Source organism: Agelaius tricolor, unplaced genomic scaffold (genome assembly GCF_023055355.1).
Source record: "Agelaius tricolor isolate 1412-34295 unplaced genomic scaffold, bAgeTri1.0.p SCAF_1, whole genome shotgun sequence".
Lineage (NCBI taxonomy): Eukaryota > Metazoa > Chordata > Aves > Passeriformes > Icteridae > Agelaius > Agelaius tricolor.
In genome coordinates this window covers 43,549,588-43,573,435 of record NW_027269261.1, presented here as the reverse complement: position 1 = coordinate 43,573,435, position 23,848 = coordinate 43,549,588, and the positions used below count along the sequence as shown (strand labels likewise).

Here is a 23,848-nt window from a genome sequence, read left to right as displayed (position 1 = left end):
TAGATGTGTACCAGATGAAGATCACTTTTTAAGTACAGAGAAAGCATAATTTTAATAACTTTGGTATTGTCTCCTTTTCTTGACTACTGTTGCCTTTGTTCCTTTCTGAAAACTTTGAGATTCTACGCATTATCATTACAATAGGAAGGTGCTTCAAATTCAACATACAAGACTGGCTAACCAAGGGCAAAGATATCTGAGGGCACAAATCCCCAGTTCTCCATTCAATGTATTAATGAATACAGAAATTAAAGATAACAATGTTTCTTTTGTGCCTATCAAATAAGCAATACTGAAAAGAAAGGAAAATAATTTCCTATTTTGATTGCATTATACATTCCCAAATTTGCAGCGAATTAATTTCCCAAACTATCTCAGACTATAGGCACATTGCAATTCCAGGCATGAAACCAAAGAAACTGCTCCATGTAAATGTGTGTGAAGTTTGTAAATAAGAGAACCTAGTTCTACACATATCATCTATGAAAATAAAGTACTACAAAGCATTGTAAGCCCAGGTCAGATGTCATGGTAAGTAAAGAAAACATAAATGTTTCTCAGCCTTCTGTCTTGCCCAGACAGGAGGTTTGTGCAAAGTCTCTCTAGAGCAGGTTGTTTCACTAGGCCTAAAGACAATACAGCACATCTCACCAGGTAGGTGTCTGAGCTGAGAAGTTACAAAGATCTAAGTTTCTGAAAGGCAACCAAGAAACTCAGGCACTAGTGAGACAATTAAAATAAAATTTAAAAAAAATAAAAAACAACAACAAAACAAAAAACAACCCAAACAACTAAAAAAAAACCCAAAACACCACCAACAAAATCCTCACTACCCACTCAGTGCACCTTGAACAAATTAGTGCAATCCATTGTCTCCATATTAATTTCTAGATGATTGTTTCCTGTGTGCACAGTAAAGCCAATGCTTGGCTCCTTTGATTGGGTAAGCTCAGAATGCCCACCCTACCATAATAAAAATATAACACAGCTGATCCTTCTTAAAGATTTCCCACATCTCTCCTATAAAGAGCGCAGTGAATGACACTGTAGGTATAAGTGTGGGAACATACATATATGCAAAAAGACTCCTGACTCACCAGCCCACTACTCCCCTAGCGTAGAAGGGGAAAAGAAAAAAAGATTCAGTTCCCAGCTGGAGACAGAGAGGGACTCGACCCCCATTTTTCTTCATGTAGGGGAGAGCACCTATTAGATTACAAACTACTTTCACAAAGTAACCTAATTCTTAGAAGCCTTTGGCTCAACTTCAACATTTCCAATTAAAAAGTTTGGTGGTGTTAAATCATGATAATTCAAGAAGAGTTCTTACCACCTTCTAATTTTATACTACATATAACCCAAACTGCAGACAAAATAGCCACCTGTGAAAAGAAATGGTACTTACTGAAGTCAGAAACTGATGTGTGATGTAAGAAATGAGAGGATTAAAGTTTCAGTAGAACATAGAATAGGGTACTGCAAAAATATCACCCATTTTTAAAGAACCAAACAAATCCTGTTATCTCATTTTTATCATGCAGAGGTCTACTGCAAAACTCTGAAAAAAGGGCACAAAAGCCAGTAGTATCTGAACTCCTACATAAACTTTGATTTTGGCACTACAAATAAAATGTTTTGAGGACAAGGTATCAAAAACAAAGTGAGATTACTGACCTTTAACGTACTGCGGTTGCCAAGCAAGCAATCCTGCAGCACTGGTTCATATTTTTTCATCAAAGTATCCCAGTTATGGTCACTGACAGTAAAGCTACTTTCATAGCCTGAGGTGACAGAAGAGCCAGCAGATGCTGCATCCGAGGAATCTGTAGAATATGAAAATGTTGTGTCTATATCCAAGAGAGAGACAGTCTCACAGTCCTGTAATTTATCATTTACTGGGCTCTCATGTTCATGCTGCAAATCTTCACCAGAACTGGAGGAGCAGCACAAATCTCCCAAGTGCTCATGAGTTTGTGCCATCTCTTCTGGCTTCTGCAGATTGCCTGTGGTTTTGGGATGCAGAACAATCTCAGTTTCCTCAATAGATTTGCCTTCCACATCATTTACTCCAGAGGCCAAGTTCAGGGAGAGCTGTATGAAACTGAAACTTGATCTAAAGCTATCCTGTGCACCAGCAGAACGAGAAATACCATCTCTGTTTTGATATTCACAGTTGTTATTCACTTCTGTCTGATCCAAAGCATACATGTTTGGGAGCTTGCTCACTTTGGTGCTGCAGCTTTTCTGCCACGTACAGCACCCAGCAGGAACATCTCCTATCCCTGTGCTATCTGACCGTGGACTATTGCAGCAAGAAAGATTTTCACAGCATCCTGGAGGGTTTCCAGTAGCGGCCAAGGTTGTCACCCCATTAGCAGGAACCACAGCACTACGGTGCAGGAATTCCAGGTCATTTTGGCACTGTCTGAGCAGAGCACATCCCTCAGAGCCTTCACAGTGCTGCCTACCATGCTGGAGCTCTGCTGGGCTGGACCCTGCGCAGGCACCCAGGGACTGGAACTCGATCTGTTGCTGAGCCTCTGGCCTCATGTACCCAGGTCTTTTGGCCAGCTTCTTTCTATGGAGAGAGCCCGCTGGCATTAACTGCTGGTGATCACCTGGGAAGGCAGAAAAAGTCAGTCAGTGTTTCTGCAGTTTTCCAGGCTTAATATACTGTGGCATCTGAAAATAGCCGTTTCTGAAATTTCAAGCAGCGTATCGTTTTCCATTTCAACAAAGCACAGACACTGACCATACTGCAGGTAGAGAACACTGTGTGTATTCATTCACCTTATAAAGAGTTGGCACCTGTTTTTAAGTGAGCTCCCTAACAAGCTCCTCCACCAGGACACAAACCTGGGTACAACGTATCACATTATCTTCCCTATTCACAATATTGCTCTGCTTTTCCATTCCAACTTGCTTAACAGCACGCTGAAGCAGAAACTTGGTTTAAGTTTCTCTGATCCAAACTGATTTCAGGCTTACAAGCACATTTAAGATAGGACTGAATCTGCATCCAAAATGTGAGAACTGTGATCACCAAGAGATTTTGTTCAGTTTCTTGTGTTCATACCCATGTTTCAACACTATGAGTAGCAAATGGCTCAGGCTCTGCTGCCGTAACAGATACAACTGTAACACCCTGTGGTTGCAGATGTCGGTGTAATGAGACACTGTACAAGTTGTCATTTAGATTTATGATACTATCCACCGTCCAAAAAGCGTAAAGTTAAAGGAAAAGCTTTGCGTGAAGAATCACCAATCCTAGAAAACTATTAGTTTGTAGCATTACTAAAGTATTAATATCATTAAGAAGCATGCTCTTAATGAGGCTCAGTAACTTGATTTCCTTACACATACCTTACACAGATGAAAAGATAAATTTGCTGTTTGCAGAGATAGGAAAACAAACAAAAAACCCCATCCAAACAAGATAAAAATATCACAGTAAACATTATAAGTGGGAGATCAGAATGTAATGTCTGTGTTTTCTGTATATTTTTATATATGCATTATTGGTAAAAGATTACATGATGACTACTTGCATTCTCTCATGGATTTACTGCTAGTTAAAAAGTATTTCATTTTTCTGTCCTGTACAATGGGAATCAATGGGAATACAAGCTCTGCACTATCATCCATTTTGTAACACAAAAAGATATTGACTGCACCTATTTGCCAGAATCACTCTTCAAGGGGATCTGATGCCTAGCTGAATTATGCCCTCTATTAGCTGCCCTCTACTCAAAGAAACAGAATCAATTGGGTGTTAGAAATATTCATGTCACCCACCCAGAGCCCTTACAAAAACACAAGTTTCTGGTTTTTTTCTTTACATTTAACATTCCACCCTAATCACAATCCTTTGTCAGCGTTTACATTGATGGATATGCACATACTCTAAACTCCTCAGCAGCTCCTAACACAGGCCTTATACACACCTCACTATGACAACATCCTATACAAGAATTTAAGCATTAGAACCAAAACTTCCCAGGAGAATTTTCCCAACATTTATTACATTCTCGCCAAATAACCTTCAACAAAAGCAATTTACACATTTTCCATATACTAGAATAGTGGCACATCTCACCATGGGACTGCAGTTAAGCCTCTGTATCACCATAAGCTTCCTATCACCAAAAATTAGAATATCCCAGCAGTCTCTTATATTCTCTCTTGTCTGAGGACAAAAAGTATCACAGAAATAAGAAGTAAAAAAGGTCATGGAGTCCATCAGCCTGTCTACTATAAAAAGACAGTGAAATGCTGTTCTGGGAGTAATTTAATAGAAGTCTTAACAAACAGGAATCACTCTCGGAGCAAGGGAACAAAAACTGAACAGAATGTTCTTTAAAATTTAATTCTTTTGGTTTATATACAAAACAATAGCCTAAATTTGACTTCAGCAGAAGAAATCAGTCAGGCATAAGAGACATTCTAAGGCTGCATAAATGGCTCCATGGCCATTTAAAAAGGCCTGTCACAGGCCTCATCTGTAAAAACACAAAAGGTTCTCTGGTTTAATTAAAATCAGTTTAAAATTGATCTCACTAAGTCACTATGAATTCCTAAAGTAGACAGACAATTACAGCTCTTTAAACACCAAATTTAAACTAAGCTAATGTAAATAAGGTTTAAATTGGCCAAAGCATTAGATATTCACACCAAGTGAACTGGATGCAATTCTAAAAATTATTGGAGCCAAAGGGGTACAATTCCAATGTCCTGAATGAGATCACACACTGCCCAGGCATCTCTGTGCTCCTCACAAGGTTCACAGGTAGCCCAGACAGGTTTGGCATTCTGTTCCTTCAGAGACTCCAGGTCTATCTCCTGGTGAGTCCATCCAGCAGCACAAATCACTCACCTGGATACCAGAGCAGAGTTACACTGCCCAAGTTCTAATCAGCACTAGAGCTAGGCCAAGCCAAGAGCCATCCAGAGGATGCTACAGGGAGAGAGCTGCAGGTCCTTCACCCCTGAGTGCAAAGCAGAGTGGACAGAGCTGGGACTGACATGAACATGGACACTCACACCTTCCCCAAAGGATAAGGGGAAGCCTGACCTCCAGGTCCAGATAGAGAACACCCACAGCACCTTCAGCCATCACAAAGCCCAGCCAGGAAGGTTCTATTGCCTTGGGTGTAGTGTTTGGGCACTGTTTACCTTGTGCCATGTCCCTGTTCTCAAGATTAAAATAATTTCAGTTGTTTACTATTACATATCTGAAATACAGTTCTATAAACTTTTTCTGCATAGCCTTTCAACCATAGCTTGCCTTGTCTGCATGTCAGAGAAATTACACTGAACCAATTCAGCTGGCTTATTAAAAAATAAAGACAGGCCTTAAATTCTTCTCATCTTACCTCAGTTTGAAGAACATCAAACAACTGTTCGCAATTAACTACAAAATTATCAGAATATTATCAGAATAAAACAACCAAAGGCAATATAAAACCTTACACTACAATGTGTTATGCATTGTGTGAGACACACATTTAGAAAGAGAGAAAAGCCACAAATGGAAGAGCCTTTCAATAGTAATATTAAAAATCAATTTTTAAAAATATATTATTTTACAATCTTGGAAGACGGTGTAACGTATATTTAATGGCAGATATGTGCAAATTACTTCAAATTGAAATTATGAAAGCTCAGAAATGTTCTTAACAGCTCTTTCACCATAGCAATCTTTCCTGATGATCAACATTTCATGTACAATAGCAGTTCAGATCTAAAGCAGAGGGAAAAAGAAAATAGCCTATTGCTGTAAAGCAACATTGTTCACATCTTAGTCACACCAAGTGAGATGAAAGAGGGAGAGGTGAAGCCTAAGAGCATTTCCCACCAATGGAAAGAGCACATTCTCTTGTACCCAACCTGACACCAAAGGAGAGCAGAACAGTCATCTAATTTATTTTAGATCATCAGTTTTTGTTCTCAGCCACAAATGACCAAATGTTCTAATAGCATCTAATACCTTATTTGTTATTCCAATAGAATTTTATAGATGAGAACAGAAACTCTGACGTGATCACTTCCTCACTGCTGCTTTAAGCATGTGATGCAGAATGCTTGCAAGATGATTTAAGCTCTCCCTGAAAGTGAGAAGTTATAGATGCAGTTTTAAAGGTAGCTCAGCTATCTGAATACACCTATATTATACACAGTTCTTTTTTATTAGAATAACAAATTCATCTTCAGAGCACTTGTGGGTGGTAACTGTGATGTGGAAGAAAAGGTATTTGGTCATATTCAAAGGCAACTATCAAAGCACTGCTCCAAGCAATTTCTGTAGTGCTGCTTCTCTTAAAGAAGCCCATAACACCTGCATCAAACTACACACAAACAAAGTAAGCGAGTTCCAAATATTTATTATTTACAAACAACATATACACATAAATGTTTAACCTATCAGAAGCAAAAATGAACCATTTTTGGCGATTAATCTGACATGACAATAACCATTACTGTTCAGCTCCTATGTCACAGAAATATGTAAAATGTGGCATGTTTCTGATCAGTTACAGTTTGACTCATTTACTGAATTTCAAAGACCCCGCTAAATATGCAAAATAAGATAGGCTGTTTTGACACCAGTGCTATGTTGAAACAAACAAGTATCACCTCTTTGCACAAATAAGCTTTCAAAGAAAGTCACTTTCAAATAAAGATTTCCATAACTCCTAAAATGAAAAGGTCTCACTTGGCTTTTTCATCTCACCTACTGAGTGTTAACTGTAACTGTGGTTTATCTAAAGTTTTATAAAGTGTATCTACAGAGGAAAGCATTGCTGAGTTACATTGTATTGGATATAATAATAATTATTGCTTCACCAAGGCTTCCTGTGATTTCTAAGGTCACAGACTGGGTTCAGTTACTCAACTGTTAGATTTCCAAAACATGACAAATAACATATCCTCTGAGGTCATTAAATGCATGTCAGTTTCCATTCTCCACTAAAAAGCACTTCAAAGAATTGAGCACTGCAGAAGTCAGAATGCTCTTCTTTAGCCAGGGTTTAAATAATTGTATTTTTATTGACACACTCTCATAATGCATGTCATTGAGTTGTCACAATCAAGCCACTTGCCTCCTTAATGCAACAACTCATTTTAAGCCATTTGTTGAAATTACAGCACCTCTCTCTAGAGTTAGAATCACATCAGCTGATACTAAATTTTTCACACCTCAAGAAATAAAAAAACAGTTTAAACCTGGTCTAGCCTTAACACTAAGAAAGAAAAAGAAAGTCTACCAAAAAGTAAGTTGGTAAATAACAAACATTTCCCATGTCAGTAACAATCACCTATTTAGTCAGGGGAATAAGAGAAATCACCCTTTCCCTTATTACATATTTGTTACTAGAACTCACTTTCCAAATTCATCTCTGGTTGATCACCCTCAATCCAACCATTCTCCAAACCTTCTTACACAATTCACGGATGTATTTCACCCAATAACGCACTGATACCTGCCTTGGCCAGCTAGAACCAAACTCACACCACCAGCTGCCTAACAGAACAGCTCCCAGACTCCCCAGTCATCACCACACCCAGCTCAGGGATCCATCCTGTCAGCCCATCTGATGAACAACAAAATATCCCAAGGATGAACACAAGCAGGTCTGGAAAACAAGCCAGTACCAGCTCTGGGTGCCTTCAGCACAGTGAATAACAGAAGACACTTCCCCAAAAATATCCAGCCCAATTTTTTCCAAACCTGTGGGCAAATTTCTCTTTAACTTACAGTTAAGTTATTGAGAATAATTTACCCACTTTCCAAAGAGGCAGATGGACACACAAGTTGCAAGCCTACAGAGAATATTCACAACAGCTTATTTCAGGAGGTGGGGTGTGGGTGTAAATTTTGTTGTTCTTCTTCCCGGGGAAAAACTCTTTTGTTCCCACTTTCAATACAAAAGTCTGTAGAGGCAGTCCATGCAAATGTCTTAAGTGGAGAGAACACTCTGGATTCTCTCAGTCAAGATCTGAAAACAGCTTTAAATATTTCACAGAGATAGGGGAGCAAGGATGTTGTATAAAACTGTGTAGTTTTCTTAGGTCATAAATTAATTTGCAAACAACAATGGGTTTGCAGTCATATCCCATAAAATCATTTCACCAAATACTTGTGAAACTATGAAATCGGTACACAGCAGTCCCTTTCAAAAATGGTCTACTTAACACACCACACTTCTCTTTCATCACTCTGTCTACAGAGTGACAGTGTGGATTCCCACTACTTCTGCTCAGTCAGATCATCTACAGCAAGACTCTAATATAAAACTCATCAGGGGGGAGGGGATGAAGGAATTTTAAAAAAAAAGTGAAGTGCGAGAGCACATTGACAGCAGTCAATTTCTAATTCAAGCACAGTTTGAATGCTCCAGCTTGGAGATTTGAATTTTTAATTTCACCAAGAGAGTGGGTTCCAAATTAAGCATCTGATGCACAGTCAGTCTGAAACCAGAATTGAGTTTACTGAAATAGAAAGTAATTTTCTCTTAACAGCTCAGTAGTGATCACATATAATGAAAATAAAACAACGTGGCAGCTTCTATATTGCCAAGGGTGAGGAGTCAGAAGGCTTTTAGCTTTATAATTTAATATCAAAGTCCCAGGACAAATGCTGCTCCTTTGCCTGCTGAAGGAAGTTCACCTTGTAGCCCCAGTCAGGCTGTCAGATGCAAAGTCCATGCTGTCTAGACAAGAACAGAGATGGAATGGAGCTCCAGATATCAGGAAAGCTGAGTACCAAATTCCCACAGAAGGTACAGCACCTCAGGATGCAGATTAAATACAAGACAGTGCAAAAGCCAGGCACGAATACAAACTGCAGTTACAGCAATGACAGGACACGAGGCCAACCCATAGCTAGGAGAAAAGCAAAGAAGTGGTGCTGCTCCCTCCCCCTCCTCCTCTGAAAACAAAACCTCTGGGCTTTACATGAAGCCCTGCAGCTCTTTAAGCTCTACCAGAATTTCTGCACTTGGATGTTCTTTGCTCTTTGCAGCAGTTGTGTGAGCTGTACCTTTGCCAGCTGACAATAAACTGCTGCTCCGAGTGGCAAGATGAAGATCCTCCAGTGGCCCCACGAGGCACAGCCTGCAGCACCACCCTCCTGTCCTCAATGCCTGCACAAGCAGCTTCAGTCAGTGCAAGTCCTCACCAAATGCCAGCAGATTGCTCATCACCATCAGCCTGCAGATGTTACAACCTGGGAGGGGTGAAACTGTGGTCCAGCAAGCAGAGTGCAGCTCCCTCAGAGACCTTCACTGGCAAGTGGGAAAGACACACATGATATCCCTTTTGAGATCTTCACTGAGAATATGGCTTGACCTTTACAACCCTTACCCAAGGCTGTAGACAGACAAAACAGAAGCTGGAAGTTTGTTTTACTGGGCCCCAGAACACAAAAGTGAAGACGTCAGCTATATCCTTTTCCTCTAGCACAGAGGAGAAAAGTAGGTTGTTCAGATGAAATTCTGAGATTATCTATGAACAGGCTATGGAAGAAATACTACAGCAGAGATTGCTGAAACAGCAGCTGAATACTAACCACAGGCAAGAGCACTACTAGCAGAAATCAGAGCTCCTTCTAAATAGAGTGGGTCAGAAGTCACTCTGCCTAGAGCAAGTCAGATATCTTTTACTTTTTTTTTAAATTAACATTCCAGGAAAGAATAGAGTTTCTCTCTAGAAGGTAATTGCACTGAACTACAGATTTTAGCAGATGTGGAAACAGAGGGACAACAGCTATCGATACAGAAGTTGAGAAGGCCTCAATATACAGCTGGAGAGCACTCAAAGGAGGCACCCACCAGCACTAGACAGCTAGCTGTCCATAACTTTCCATGTAGGAGCCCTGGCATTAGAGGCCAAACTTCCCACATCACCAGATATGGCAGGAATATGGAGATGTGTCCTGCTCAGCTTCAGGCAGGAGCTGAGAGTAACCCGTGCACCTCACACCAGGACTGCAGACCAAGGACTCCACAGGACTAAAACCTATTCACGCACCTCCAAAAGCCATGGCCACCAGAAGCAGACAAGGAACAAGGAATACAGTCAAGCAGCAGCCAGGCAGACCCTAGGCTGAGGGAGGACATCACCAACACTAATGAATCTACTTTGGCTGTCATTCACTCATTTTTGTCTCCATCCTAACTCTGCTAGTACCAACACTGCACATGCTTTCCACCGTTCCCAACAAACCCTGCCTGCTTTTACTCCCACTGTCACTGCATTTCAATCATGGCTCCCCAGTTACTCCTTCCAAACCAAGGGCTCATTTTTCTTCAAGTGAAAAAGAGAGTTGATCCAGACTCTTTCCAATTGCTTCTCCAGAGCTTTGACAAAAACTCTGGATGGGTCACACTTCACAGTCTAGAACAATAACCATCCACAAAGCTCCTGAACAGTGTTCCAAGCCAAAGAGAGATACTCTCTTTCCCAATACTAATTTCCACAATTCTTCCTCTCTGCTCCTTTCCAATCATTCCTTTTGGCCATGACCCCAATGCACAAGCCTCTCTCCAGCTCCCCTAACAGCATTTCTCTCTCAACAGCAAACAAACCTGTGTCAACTTACCCCCAAAAATCCTCCTCATATGAGCTTCCATGCCCTCCACCTCCTCAGCCCACCCAATCCCTTCCCAGGTGGAGAGCCTTTCTGCATTATACTGCCCATCAGCAAGGCTCAGAATTTTCTGGGCTTCCCCAGGTGCATTTAAAACTTCACTGAAGTTCACTGAAAACTTCACTGAAAACTTCACTTCAGCTGTGTTCATTGATTTCATTGCTTCCCTCCAGTTGCTCAGCTTTTTGGCTGAGGGTTTCTTTTACATCTTTCACAGCACACAGAGTCTGTACGACAATCTAAACCAAACCTCACTCTAAAGGCACACTGACTCCATTCATCCCCTCAGAGATCATCTCAAGGAAAACACTCTTGTGAGAGCTTCTTCCCCCGACTGTAAATCACTGCTACTCAAGTCTAGGAAATCAAGACAATTACCTGTCACAATTTACTCTGACATTCTCCCTGGGCTAACATACATTAGCTAATAATACAGGCTACTCTTACTAACACATGTCTATGCTGCTTAACAAAAGCACAGACTTCTGCCAGAAGTTTAACATATTTCTGTCACATGCTGTTTGTGATTCACATAAGTACTACTACCTAAGTACAAATACACAGTATCTGCCACCTTTCACTGAACCTTACCCATCTGCTATTAATATCAAAGTAAATGAAAGCACAGCATTAATCCTCAAAGAAATTGTACCCCTATAATGACACAGCTTGTTTCGTGGGTCCAGGGACTTTGCAGGATACTGCACTGAAACAAAGTCTTCAGCAAAATACTTCAAGTTTAAAACAAAAAAAAAGTCAACACAAAAATCATACCTCTCAAAAATATTCTCTGTATTAAAAGAATAAGCCAGTGAACAGTTTTGCAGGTCAACATATTCCAGATCCATCTTAGCATTTTAAGTGGATAAAGAAGGTGCAGAATGTACCATATGGCATCAAACACACACACACCTGAACAGATCTGCTTCAGCAACAAAAAGCTTGGCAGAGGAAAACTTTGAGTGTCATTCAGATAGCTTTCCAGAATAAATACAGATTGTTAACTCATTACGTCCAATTCTAGAGCAGTATTATTTGCTTTAGAAAACCTGAATTCATAATCCAGGATCAGCAGGGTCCTGTGTGAGGTAGCTCATATTTGCATATCCCTTTCAGGTATACGGGATAGGTCCCTGTGTAATTAGGAATTTCTTCTGCTTCTTTCAGGTTTACATACAATACTCCTGACAAGTAATATTATTAAGAAGCAGCAGGCAGAACTGCCACAGCTTCCTTTCCAGGAAAGCAAAGCAATTTCAGAGACATTTGATCTCATGAGTTCTGAGGTACAGCAGTAATCTAATGCATTTGCTTTGTGGTTGAAGCAGACTATGTGAGAAACTACACAACTCTACCCCAGCCACAAAGCATGGCCAAGACAGAACAAAGGACTAACATAGGACTCCTGAAAGACAGCTAAGTATTTTCACTATCAAAATACACCTAAAGCTTTGTACCTTTAGAACTCCTGTCTTCATGGAAAAAGGTTGGACATTTAAAAGCAACACTCAGATAGAATTTTATATTTATATTATCTAAGCTATCAAACCTTAGAGTTGCAGGTCCCCTTGAGGCAGATCCTGCAATAATGCTATTCTGTCTGGTGAATTTTTATTGGAAACCTCAGGTTTAACTTACATTTTTCACCAGAAACATGAAGCAAATACAAACATCATATTTAGAGGACTCTGACTATAACAACCTGTCTACGTTTTTGTACTCCAAATCTAAAAAAGTCTGAGATCTGAGAGTGGAAAATAGATTTATAAAATATCTGTGTCAAGTAAATCAATTAAGAGAGTCTATAGGCATAGATAGTTAATTGACAGGCTTCTTTAACTACTGAATGAAACAGTGCTACCTTTTTATGCTGGAAACCTTTTAAATTTCCTCCTGACTAGGAAGAAAACTCACAGTATTTTGGATGCACTTGCCACAGCTGCTCAACCTAGAAAGCATCCTCTCTCTCCAGCCCTCTGTGAGCAGGCACACCTTGCATGACTGGCCTTAAAAAAACAAAGAGGTGACAACAAAACCATGAGAGATACTGAGAAGACTGAGTTTTTCATTTCTGAGCAATAAAAGTGTCATAGTGCTCCACTGAACAAAAACGTATGAAATGTCTTAAATTACCTTAAAGTCTGAGTCATAAGCAAGGACTGTACCAGAGAAAGCCAGCAAGGCAGAACTAACAACATCTTTAAGGTTAGAATGCCCTCTTTGGGTATAAAGACATATTTGCAGCAACAGTAAATCTCAGTAAGTACAGTGCTATTTTATGCTGTAGGAAGGAAAGCAAATCAAAGAATGCAAGCGTGCTACTCCAAGACTTCTAAAATGTTAGAAATTACTCTAATTACCCTCTACCAGTAGTAATGCTGTGAAGAGGGCACATAACATTAGTGAGGTTGACAGCAATCCATACAGAGCAGTGCAGAGGGGCAGGACAAGGAAGAAACGGGCATAACTAAAAATAGGAAACTGGATACAAAGAAAATCTTTTTCACCCTGAGGGCAGCCAAGAAGTGAAGCAGAGAGCCTGTAAAATCCTTGGAGGTTTTCAAGGCCCAGCAAGATAAAAGCTCTGAGCAACCTGACACAACTCCAGAGTCAGCCCTGCTTTCAGCAGGGAATTGGACCAGAGATCATCTGAGGTTCCCTCAAACCCAAGCTATCCTAACATACTTCTAAGATTTATTTAAATGTCAGGATTTGCAGTATTTTGCTAGTTAACTATACCCACAACAAAAGTTCAAGAGTTTCATCTGTGGAGATGCAGCCAACCTTGCAAGAAAGCAACTTCTCTGATTTATAACGCCACAAGGGAGTCACTAGAAGTTAGCAAATAATAGTTCCATCACATCCTGGAAGCTGAAAACAGCTCACTTTCTATAAATAAAATTTAGACTAAAGCTCAATACTAGAAATAAATAAGTTCTCAAACAGCATTTAAGCACCCACCACTCACAGAGAGAGGGAGAAATTACAAGCTTGAGCGGTGGTCAGGGCCTTGAGCAAGACAGATACAGTAAAGCAGAGCAGCACAGGAACTCCAGTTGTTCCACAGCAGCAGGCCTTTGGCAGTTAGCTGGCGATTAAATGATGCTCATGAGCATCACTTAAATGTCACTTTGATCTACTGCAGTTATTTCACAAAATCTTTATTACTGAGGCTTTTTATTGGCTGTACAAACATTGGCAAGCCTCTCTCTTTGCTGTATTAAAAATTATTTTGATACTTATTCCTAGGCTGCCTGCCAACTGGAAGACAAGATGGAGCCATCTGTGAGACTACAACTCTCTGAAGACACTTGCCTTTCAAAAACATAATCCCTTAAATGGTGCCAAGGGCATTACACACAAAAAAACTAACATCACATCTGAACAGCTGCAGCAAAACCTGCCTGTCTCACAAATTTCCCAGCAAAGGAAGGGGGAAGACCACTTCTGCTCAGGGAATACTGCCTCTACCCTATCCAGTCCGTGAAGTCTGATTATGACATGAGCATGTAAAAATTTAAGCCTGAATATTCTGCCACACATGTATCAGGCAGTCAAAACTGTGCCAGAGATCTGTATGTTATCTATAACTGAATTAAGTAGCAAACACAGCTATTTCTATATCTTCTTTGTTGGTTTGATAGAAATTTGAGGGGGCTGGTCTCTTTCTTCTTCCACTGTTTAGCAATGTTGGTGTTCAAAATATGTACACAGGCTGCTACCCAGAATTCCTTATATCCTCTGCATTGCCTTCAGCTGGTCTGCTTGGTTTTAATTATTATTAAAATTAAGTATTATTCCCTACTTGCCCCTTGACTTTTAATCTTCCTTTTAAAAGCTCCTCTCATATTTTATATCATAATTTCCAAGCCATTAGAGATCACTTTTACCCAACTAACACCTACAACAATTACTCCTAAGAGACCTGCAGGAAAGACAGCAACCCCATGTACTTCCCATGGCTTGCACTGAAGAGTCATACTGGCCTCTCAGCATTAAAACCACAGCCAATCTAAACTTGCAAGGGTCACACTTAATGCCCAGGCTTCCAACTGTGCTACACCTAGGCAAAGCACACAAAGTTTCACTAGGGCATGGCAGCACACAAAGCAGTAGCACAAGAAGTGCATGTGCATCAAGATCCAGGAGAAAAGTCTGGACTCTCACATTAAGAAATTCAGTGCCACACCAAGCTCACCAGAAACACAGCAAAACAGCTGCTACACACCATGCTCATTACTTGTAACAAAGATAAATTATTTTAAAATAATATGAAATTAACTCAGAAAGTGAATGACATGAATATACACTGCCTGCTTAACCCAAAGATGGAAAATCTTAATAACCTCACTCTAAAAGGTAAACACGAGGCCAGGAAGTACAACAGGGCAAGCCAGTCAGTTTCACAAAGGGCAGTCAGAAGTTTTATGGATTACTCTTCCCAGAACAGCAACACAGGCTTTTACCTGCCAGTCCTACCTCACAAAGGAAAAGACAGTAACAAATCTACTCCTGAAAATCAACATCATAGCTATACTCAAGGTGGGCAGAAAGCATCTCCTTGGATAACATGAAATAGATCCTAACTTGACCCTGGAAAAGATTATCCCATGGAAAATTCTGTCATTGGCAAAAGTTGGCACCATAGTAGGAAAATTCTCAATTAGCTAAAAGAACAAATACCCTTCTGCTAGTGCTAACTGCATATAAAAAAAAAAAGAAGCTGAAGCTGATCTTTTCTTAACTTACAGCAACTCGAGACCCCTGGCAAAACCGGATTTTCCCCCAGTCTTCATTCCCAGAGGAAGCAGACACAGTTCTGACAGACTGCTCAGAGGAAACCATTAACTGGAGCAGCTCTTCTCTCCCAGCCAACTCTGTAAAGTCCCCAGCAGCCACAAGTGTGGGAACACTGCAGCAGCTCTCTCACCATGACCATGTTCAGGCTCTCCAGGGGAAAGGGAAACACAATATCTGTTGATTATTAACTGCTTTGGGAGCAAAACCACACAGAGGATCAGCTGCTCTGGTTCTGTACCCCAAGCAACAGTAATCAGATCCTTCTTATACAATTTCAGTGAGGGTCTCCTCAAGATTTTCACTGCTCTGAGCAAATTAAAACGTCCTGCTCTCCTAAACAAGGATTCTGGCAGGACAGGAGCAAAGTTTCAGCATGGTGCCCTGGTAAAACAGTGCTGTCCCACTGCAGTGGCAGCAGGGACCATCCAAGGCATCCAAGAGCACCTCATGCCCCTGAGACTCCACATCCCTGGTGAAGCACAGATATCAGCACCCTACTCACATTGCTCCCACCATAGACACAGCAACCAAAAAGATGTTAACAGCAAGGAAATCCTACTACAGCAATGTAAAATGTCACCAAACTCAGCAGCTGTGTGTCACACAGACCGGCGTGCCTATGGCTCTCCAGGAGCAGAGCCGGGAATGCAACACAGCCACAGCTCAGCCTGAGCTCTTAATGCAAATACTGATGGGTTAATGCACTACTCATTAAATGGGAAAAGCCAAGCCCCAGCAAACAGCTGGGCTGCCCATTTCCTTCCATCACCACGATCTCCACTCTCCACGGGCCATTAGCAACAGGAAGCACCTGAAACTTAGACCAGCACCATGAAATTCAATCTCATTCCTGCCTCACTAACCATCTTTGTCCAAAATCCTAAGAGAGAATGGAAAGCTCTTGTCCCCAAAGACATACTCTCTAACAATGGGGATAAATTAAGTTTATATGATCAGCCTAGCTCTTGCAACAAAGTCAGATATTTTATGGAGCTGAGGCTACCTCAATTTACCACCCTGAACAGGCTCAGGGATGTTCCTTCCTTTGAACCTCATGGTGTTTCCCTGAAGTAAAACATTTATGTGTGGAGGAAGGGGAACAACCAACCACAAGAATTATTAGATAGCCATTAAATAAAGGAAAAGCCTGTGGCTATAAGCATTTGGCCTTGCAAGTAGTCTCCCCCAGCACCACTCCAAGTGCCTGCATATCTGCAGTAATGATAACCCGTAAGACCAAGCTGCTGTGTCAGTGGGAAGAATGCTTACCACCATAACAGAAACAAATTACTTGAAGTATCCCACTAAAACAGCAAGAAAGCAGTTTACTATCATGAAAAAACTATTCTTGCCCTTCCCACACTCTCTGGAGAGTTGATGGCTTCCCAAAAACAAAACAAAAAGATGTTAAAAATTGTTTCCTTTATTGCTTAAAGCGTATTTTTCCAACCAGTCTGATAATTTTGACCATCCTCAGACTGGTGATTTAAACTCAAGTTGTTGTCAGATGAACTGAGCTAGGGACTGTGGTTCTCATCCCATTAATCAATAAAGTAGTGAAGCCATTGACAAACTTCATTATCTACAGACACATTGAAAGCATCACTATTATCTGATTCTAATTTTCTGGTAGTATTATTATTCACCATTAAGCAAGGTCCTGAAAAGCTACACCAGTGCCACATGCCTCACCTTACACAGATCTGGAGACTTGTAAAACAATTCAGAAAATGGTATCTAATGGTATCAACTCCCAGTTCCTGCCTCTCTCACAGATACTAACCCTTTCATTTTATTTAGTTTCACAATACTCACTATCAACCTCTTGACTTTTCACTCCACAGGCTGCCTCAAAGTCTCCCTACTAAGAGATTTTCCTCTGTAATGGTTTCCTGCCCCAATGACCTCTCAGCCCAGCAAAGGAAAACTTTCAACAAGAGCACATTAAACCCCTCCAAACAACCAACTCTTCAGCCATTGCAGAGAACAGAGAAAGGTCACATATGCCATATCCATTCTGCTCTTAGTTTCAAGGAGCCACTTTTCCCACACAGCTACACAGCTCTTTCCCAAGGAGATTTTATAATTAACCATACATACAGTGTGTTTAACAAACTTTTGTTCAGCTGTAGTTCTGATTTGGTTGCTCTTTCATTCAATCCATAAACATAGGTAGTGCATACAACTTTAAAGGAGCTAAATAAGTAGTACTAAGAAAACATATTTTCCACTTTCTATCCCTTATTCTGAGTACACAACTGTTTATGTAGTAAATATTTACTATTCAAGGTAAAGTCTAATTTAGTTGGGGTTTTTTTACACTTGTCAGTGTTACAAATAAACAGAGTGACAGAGGGCAAAAAGAGCAGAGTAACAAGACAATTTACCCTGACACGGGCATGACACAACTAAGAGACCTATTTATAAGGCAGCAAGAGAGGAAGGAAGGAGGTGGCGAGAAAAATCAGAAAGCACCATTGATCATACTCATTAGACAGCTGGGTGCCAATTAGAAATATATCACACAGAGATAATAAGAGGTGTTCTGGAAGGAAGCTTGGCTGTGAGATGAAGGAGGGTCTGAAACACAGCGAGCAGCATTTTACAGTATGTGCAAAGGGGAGGCAGAATCCAAATTCTGCAAGTCCCAAAGCAATCACACCCAACAAAGAAACCTTACTTCAGGCAAGCACACGATCTCACCCCTCTGCCTGCAGACTTCAGATTACTCATTAAACCACTTCACATTCTTAGCATCAATAAATAGGGAAGTAACTCCATGTCAATAGCTAATTCCATTTCCATACAGAAAACTCATGTTTAGCAAACAAAGTATATCCATAGTGGATCCTAGCTTCCACAGCATCAATAGCTTGCAGGCTTGATATTTCTCCCTGAAAGCATTTTTCAGGTGACCTCTTAACGGAATCCATACCTATATGGTAAAGAAGAAGAAAAAAGGAAGTTACATGGTGTGTTAAATAGTTAACACTACAAAGAATTAAGGAAACACCTTCAAAAAAGGATACTACCATGCTTAAAATAGGAACAGCAGCCTTTGTTCAGTGCCAGAGGGCCAAGTTTTCCCTCGTGTGACTGCTGGTTTACAAAGGGCGCATTCATTCCGAATACACAAGCGTTTTGCAGCAGTTTTCCTTCAAGAATATTGAATAGTATTACAACACACCCTGGGCTCAATCCTAATCTAAGTGATGTGGCATGAAAGGGCTGCTTTCTGGAAAGAGACACAAGATGCTAAGGATGAACTTGGAAATCACTATGGCAACTGTGCAGGTCCCTTCCCATTCACCTTGGAGGCCAATACTCCAAAGGAGGTAAGAAAAACCCCTTCCACAGGAATCATTCATATGCAATATGGCCAAAACCAGAAAAGGTCACAGCCGGTCTCGGCTCAATTAGAAAGAGGGGTTTGCTCAAAGAAACACAAGGCTGAAATGGGAAAAGAAAAAATCATAACTCCCGAGGAGCGCCTGTGAGGTGTCCCACACTCGAGTAAATCACACTTGAAAGGTCAGCTGGTTCAGTAGCTGTCAAAGGCCCCAGCCACAGCAAGCAAAAAAAGCTTAACCAAGTGTGCCTAATTGGGGAACAAAGTCAGAATTAACCTTTAGGGTTTTCGCTTTTGTCAGTACAAAACATTGTTTGCAGTGCTTTCTGTCCTCCTGTTCATCACAATTAATTTATCCTGATGCTAATAAATCCTCTTTTATTACATGAACCCACTACAATTCCACCAGAAGCAGCTTAGGCCCAAAGTTTTGACTTCACTTTAATGAAGAGAACAAAGGATGATTTATCTAAATTTAAAGAGGGAGGAAGCCAGTGGCAATACAATACTTGCCTCTGACTGTGTTTAGAATGCTGTTGCACTGTAATCTTTAATGTCATGTATGAGAACGTGTCATTTTTGGTGCCCAATCTCAAAGAGAGCTACAAAGAAAACTGGTAACTCTAATAGTATCAAGCACTAGGAAGAAAAAAAGACATATTGGATATGGTCCTAATCTCAAGTTTACAAAACACTGCACATAAACATTTGGTGGTTCTTGTACATTTCCTTCAATTTCCCATGATCCCAAAATTTTAAGTAACCACAAATCTCTAAACTCAGCCTTCTTTTTCTTTTAAATCAAATATTTATTTTAACACCCCTTCTTTGCAGTTTCATAAGGGCCTAGAAGCCCCATGAATAGGGCTTCAACTGGAAAACCGCTGTCAATGCTTTCCCAGAATGAACCACAACAATTTCAACTTCAGCAATGAGATGGGGGAATATACAACATCATGAAAGAGACTTTAGTATTTAAACACTAACAAAATTTTAATAAGTAAAAATTTTCTCATTTTCAGGAGTTACTGTAAGGCCAATACCAAATTAGCAAGTAAATGAACCAATAGGAAAGGACAAAACAAGAGATAATGCATCCCAGGGGACTTCACCCATTTCTTTGAAAACCTTCATTACTTCTAATTAGTAGCAGCACTTGCTGCTATACCTTCTGCAGCATATTTTGTGAAAGCCTTTATTATAAAAGCACTTCACTGCAGAACTCTTAAAATGCTAGCATAATTAATTCAGAAGCATAGCAAGAAGTCACTCAAGCAGTGTACACAAAGATTAATATGGATTACCAAAACAGGAATGAGCCGTTTTCTATTAAACTGTTGGCAAGGATGACTGAAGTGTTTGCAGAAAGTCTTGGTGGACTCGTGGAGCTGGGAGAACCACGTATCCCAAACAACCCAAAAGACAACACCTAGTGAGAAATACACCTTTCTTTCCCAGTTGCCCTGGGAAAGGTGAAGTGTTTTTTTCCAGAATTTCCCCGTGGCTCCAGCCTTTTGGCAGCACCACTGTTGATAAGGAGAGCAGCCCTAGCTCCAACCAGCTGATTGCCACAGCTCTGAGAGAAAAGGAGAGCAGTTCATCCACACTAGAGGTCATGGTCTTGTAAGATTCATTTATTTATGAAAGCATATACACACAGAGTGTCTGCTGAGACGGCAGGTTTCTTTTTCTTCCTTAAGCCCGGACGGGAGAGATAAGATAGGTAAGTTTTCTAAGAGCACCATTACTTCCCTCTTTGCAGTTGGTTATTTAAAAAAATAAACAAACAAACCATACTAAATAAACCATTAATGGCTTTGTATCACTGTAACTGCGCTCACACGCGCTGAAGTGAAATCTTACTTTTTGAGTTAAAAAATTATAGCTACGTTATCTCAAAGTTGCAAGACCTTTTCTTATACCCTTTCTTAGACTGCATTAACTGTGAAATGTCAACATCACTAGGGGCTTAAAAAATTTAAAAAAAAAATCTTAAAACTTTCGGACTGTGAAATGAAAGATCCGGGTGGGGTTTTTTTTTCACTGAAATGAAATGGAAAAAAAAAAACCCACAAAGAAAAAAAAAACAAAAAACAAAAAAAAAAAAACAAAACAAAAAAAAAACCAAAAAAAAAAAACCCACCACACAACTACACGCTCCCCTACTAAAAGCGACTCCCAAGAGCGGCCGCTGTCCCAGCCCGAGGGCAGCATCCAGCCGAGTGCAGCCGCCCGGCCCCTCCAGCGGGGAGCAGCGCTGCCGGCCCCGGCCCCGGCCCCGCCGGGGATGCCCCAAGCCCCCTGCACGTTCAGGGGCTCCTGCGAAGCTCCCCGGCCGAGCTCCCCTCGCCTCCTCCCTTCCTCCCCGCCATTCCACCCGCGGTGCCCCGGCCCCGCTCACCTGGGCCCGCCGCGTCCCCGCCGCGGCGCCGCCTGTCGGTCCCGCCCGGCCGGGGCTGGGGCTGCGGCCGCCACATCCCGCCCGACCCCGGCCCCGGCCCGCAACCGGCGGAAAGCGGCCCTGGCCCAGCCACTCCCCGCCGGGGGCGGGCTCCAGGCAGCTCCACCGCCCCGGGGAAGGAGAGGGCGGCGGGCGGGACCGGCCCTGGCTCCGAGCTGTGGAGGGTGGTGCGGTGCGGCCGGCCCAGCCCCAGGGAACCCGGGCCCGCCGGGCTCCCGGCCGCGCAGTGGTCCCAGGGTGTGCGGGCTCTGTTCCCACAGGTCTGCAGCGTTAAGTTGGGCGGGAGAGGAAACAGGAAATCGCAGAATCGGTCCGATTGGAAGGCACCACAGCGGTCCGAGCTCTCTGCTCAAGCAGGGTCATCTTAGAGCACATGGCAGGGAATTGGGTCCAGATGGTTCTCGAGTATCTCCAGTGAGAGAGACTCCACAACGTCTTTGCACAATCTGTTCCTGTGCTCGCAGAGTAAAGAAGTTCTTCTTCATATTCAGGTGGAATTTCCTGTGCATTGGTTGCTGCCCATTGCCTCTTGTCCTCTTGGTACCCTTCCTTCAGATACTTAAAAACATGAAAAATGTTCCCTCTCAGTTGTCTCTCTTGAGGCTGAACAGGTCCAGCTCCCTCAGCCTCTCCTCACAGCAGAGATGCTCCAGTCCCTTAATCATCTCTGTATCCCTCCACTGGACCCGCTCCAGAAGCTCCATGTTTCTCTTGTACTGAGGAGCCCAGAACTGGACATAACACTCGAGATATGGCTCACCAGGGTTCCTTTGAAGGGCAGGATTCCCTCCCTTGACCTGCTGGCAATGCTCTTCCTAATGCATCCCAGGACTTCATCAGTCTTCTTGTGTGTGTGGGCATGGCTCACGGACAGCTTGTTGTCCACCAGGACCTTCAGGTCCTTCTGCACAGAGTTGCTTTCCATGAGCTCAGCCCCTAACCCATACCTTGGGTTGTTCACCCCTGGTGAAGGACACAACCTATGCGACATCTACAGATATATGGCCTCCACCACACAGGTCCCAGCATAACAACAAATATATATACCAAACATACTCTTGGAAAACAATTTATTTTCAGGTTTAGCCATAAAACCTGCATTGCTTGGTCTCAGAGCCATCATGTGACTGTGAAACCCTACTCTGGCACTGCTTTTGCATGCTCACTAAACTTAGCAAGACATGTACAGCTATTATGGTATTCATTGGCTTCAAGTAGCCGTAAACATCTTGGAAACAGGACTTAAAGGGATACTTAAAAAGTTTGCAGATGATACAAAATTGGGAGGAGCTGTCAAGTCCCTGGAATGCCGGGAAGCCCCGCAGAGAGACCTTGACACATCAGAGGGGCAATCACCAGCCATATGAAGTTCAACCAGGTAAAGTGCTGGACTCTGCACCTGGGATGGGGCAACCCCGGATGTATGGACAGACTGGGGAATGAGATGCTGGAAAGCAGCACCATGGAAAGGGAGCTGGGGGTCCTGGTCAGTGGCAAGTTGAACATGAGCCAGCAGTGTCCTGGCAGCCAGCAGGGCCAACCCTGTCCTGGGGGGCATCAGGGACAGCATCACCAGCCAGGCAAGGGAGGGGATTGTCCTGCTCTGCTCCGCACCGGGGCAGCCTCACGTTGAGTCTTGTGTGAGTGCTGGGCACTACAATAAAAGAATGATATAAAGGACTTAGAGAGTGTCCAGAGGAGGGCAATGAAGATGATGAAGGTCTTTGAGGGAAAGGTGTTGAGGAGCGGCTGAGGACACTTTGTTCAGCCTGGAGGAGACTGAGAGGAGATTTCATTGCAGTTATACCTTCCTTGTGAGGGGTAGAGGAGGGGCAGGCACTGATCTCTTCTCTGTGGTGACCAGTGACAGGACCCGAGGGAATGGCCTGAAGTTGTGTCGGGGAGGTTTAGGCCAAATATTAGGAAAAAATTCTTCACTCAGAGGGCACTGGAACAGGCTCACCAGGGAAGTGGTCACAGTACCAGCTTGACAGAGTTCAAGAAACATTTGGACAGCACTCTGAGGCACATGGTGTGATTCTCAGGACTGTCCTGTGCAGGGCCAGGAGCTGGACTTGATGATCCTTGTGGATCCCTTCCAACTCAGAATATTCTGTGATACTGTGAATTTGATGTATGTGTTTTCATTGCTTTTGTATGGCTCTGGATATCTTTATGTCACAGAGTTTTTTCATTTTGTTGAAAGGTACTATCTTTTATATATATGTATGGGGTTTTGTTGGCATAGAGGCAATTTTCTTCATAGTAGCTTATTTAGGACTCTGTTTTGGGTTTGTGACCAGAATCAGGGATGTTTTAGCAGGGCAGTGCTTACACTGCTTCTTGAACTGCCCTGCCAGTGAGCAGGCTGGGGTATACAAAAAGCTGGGAAGGGACACAGCTGGGACAGCCTGACCTAAACAACCCAAGGGATATTCCAAACCATATGTCCACATGATGTCATGCCCAACAGCAACGGTTGGGGGAAGGAAGAGGAGGAGAGGACGTTCAAATTTATGGCATTTTTCTTCCAAATTCACTGTTATGCATGATGGATCCTTGCTTTCCTGGGGATGACTGAATGCCTGCC

The 23,848-nt window shown here is 42.1% G+C and overlaps 1 protein-coding gene across 5 annotated transcripts in view; it reads right to left on the bottom strand.

Moving 5' to 3' along the window:
* Nucleotides 1–21,553, bottom strand: part of DISC1 (DISC1 scaffold protein) — a 189,636-nt gene extending 168,083 nt beyond the window's left edge. For 4 of the 5 annotated variants that reach the window (XR_011679948.1, XM_071431789.1, XM_071431798.1 and 1 more), the window contains exons 1-2: nucleotides 21,199–21,553; nucleotides 1,675–2,618 (exon numbers count right to left, since the gene is read on the bottom strand). Coding sequence is in view for 4 of the 5 variants with exons in the window: in XM_071431789.1 (XP_071287890.1) it covers nucleotides 1,675–2,618; nucleotides 21,199–21,274 (1,020 nt within the window). In the remaining variant the exon portion in view is untranslated. The remainder of the gene's footprint in view (nucleotides 1–1,674; nucleotides 2,619–21,198) is intronic. The other variant, XM_071431813.1, reaches the window with a different exon arrangement.
* Nucleotides 21,554–23,848: the final 2,295 nt, after the last annotated feature.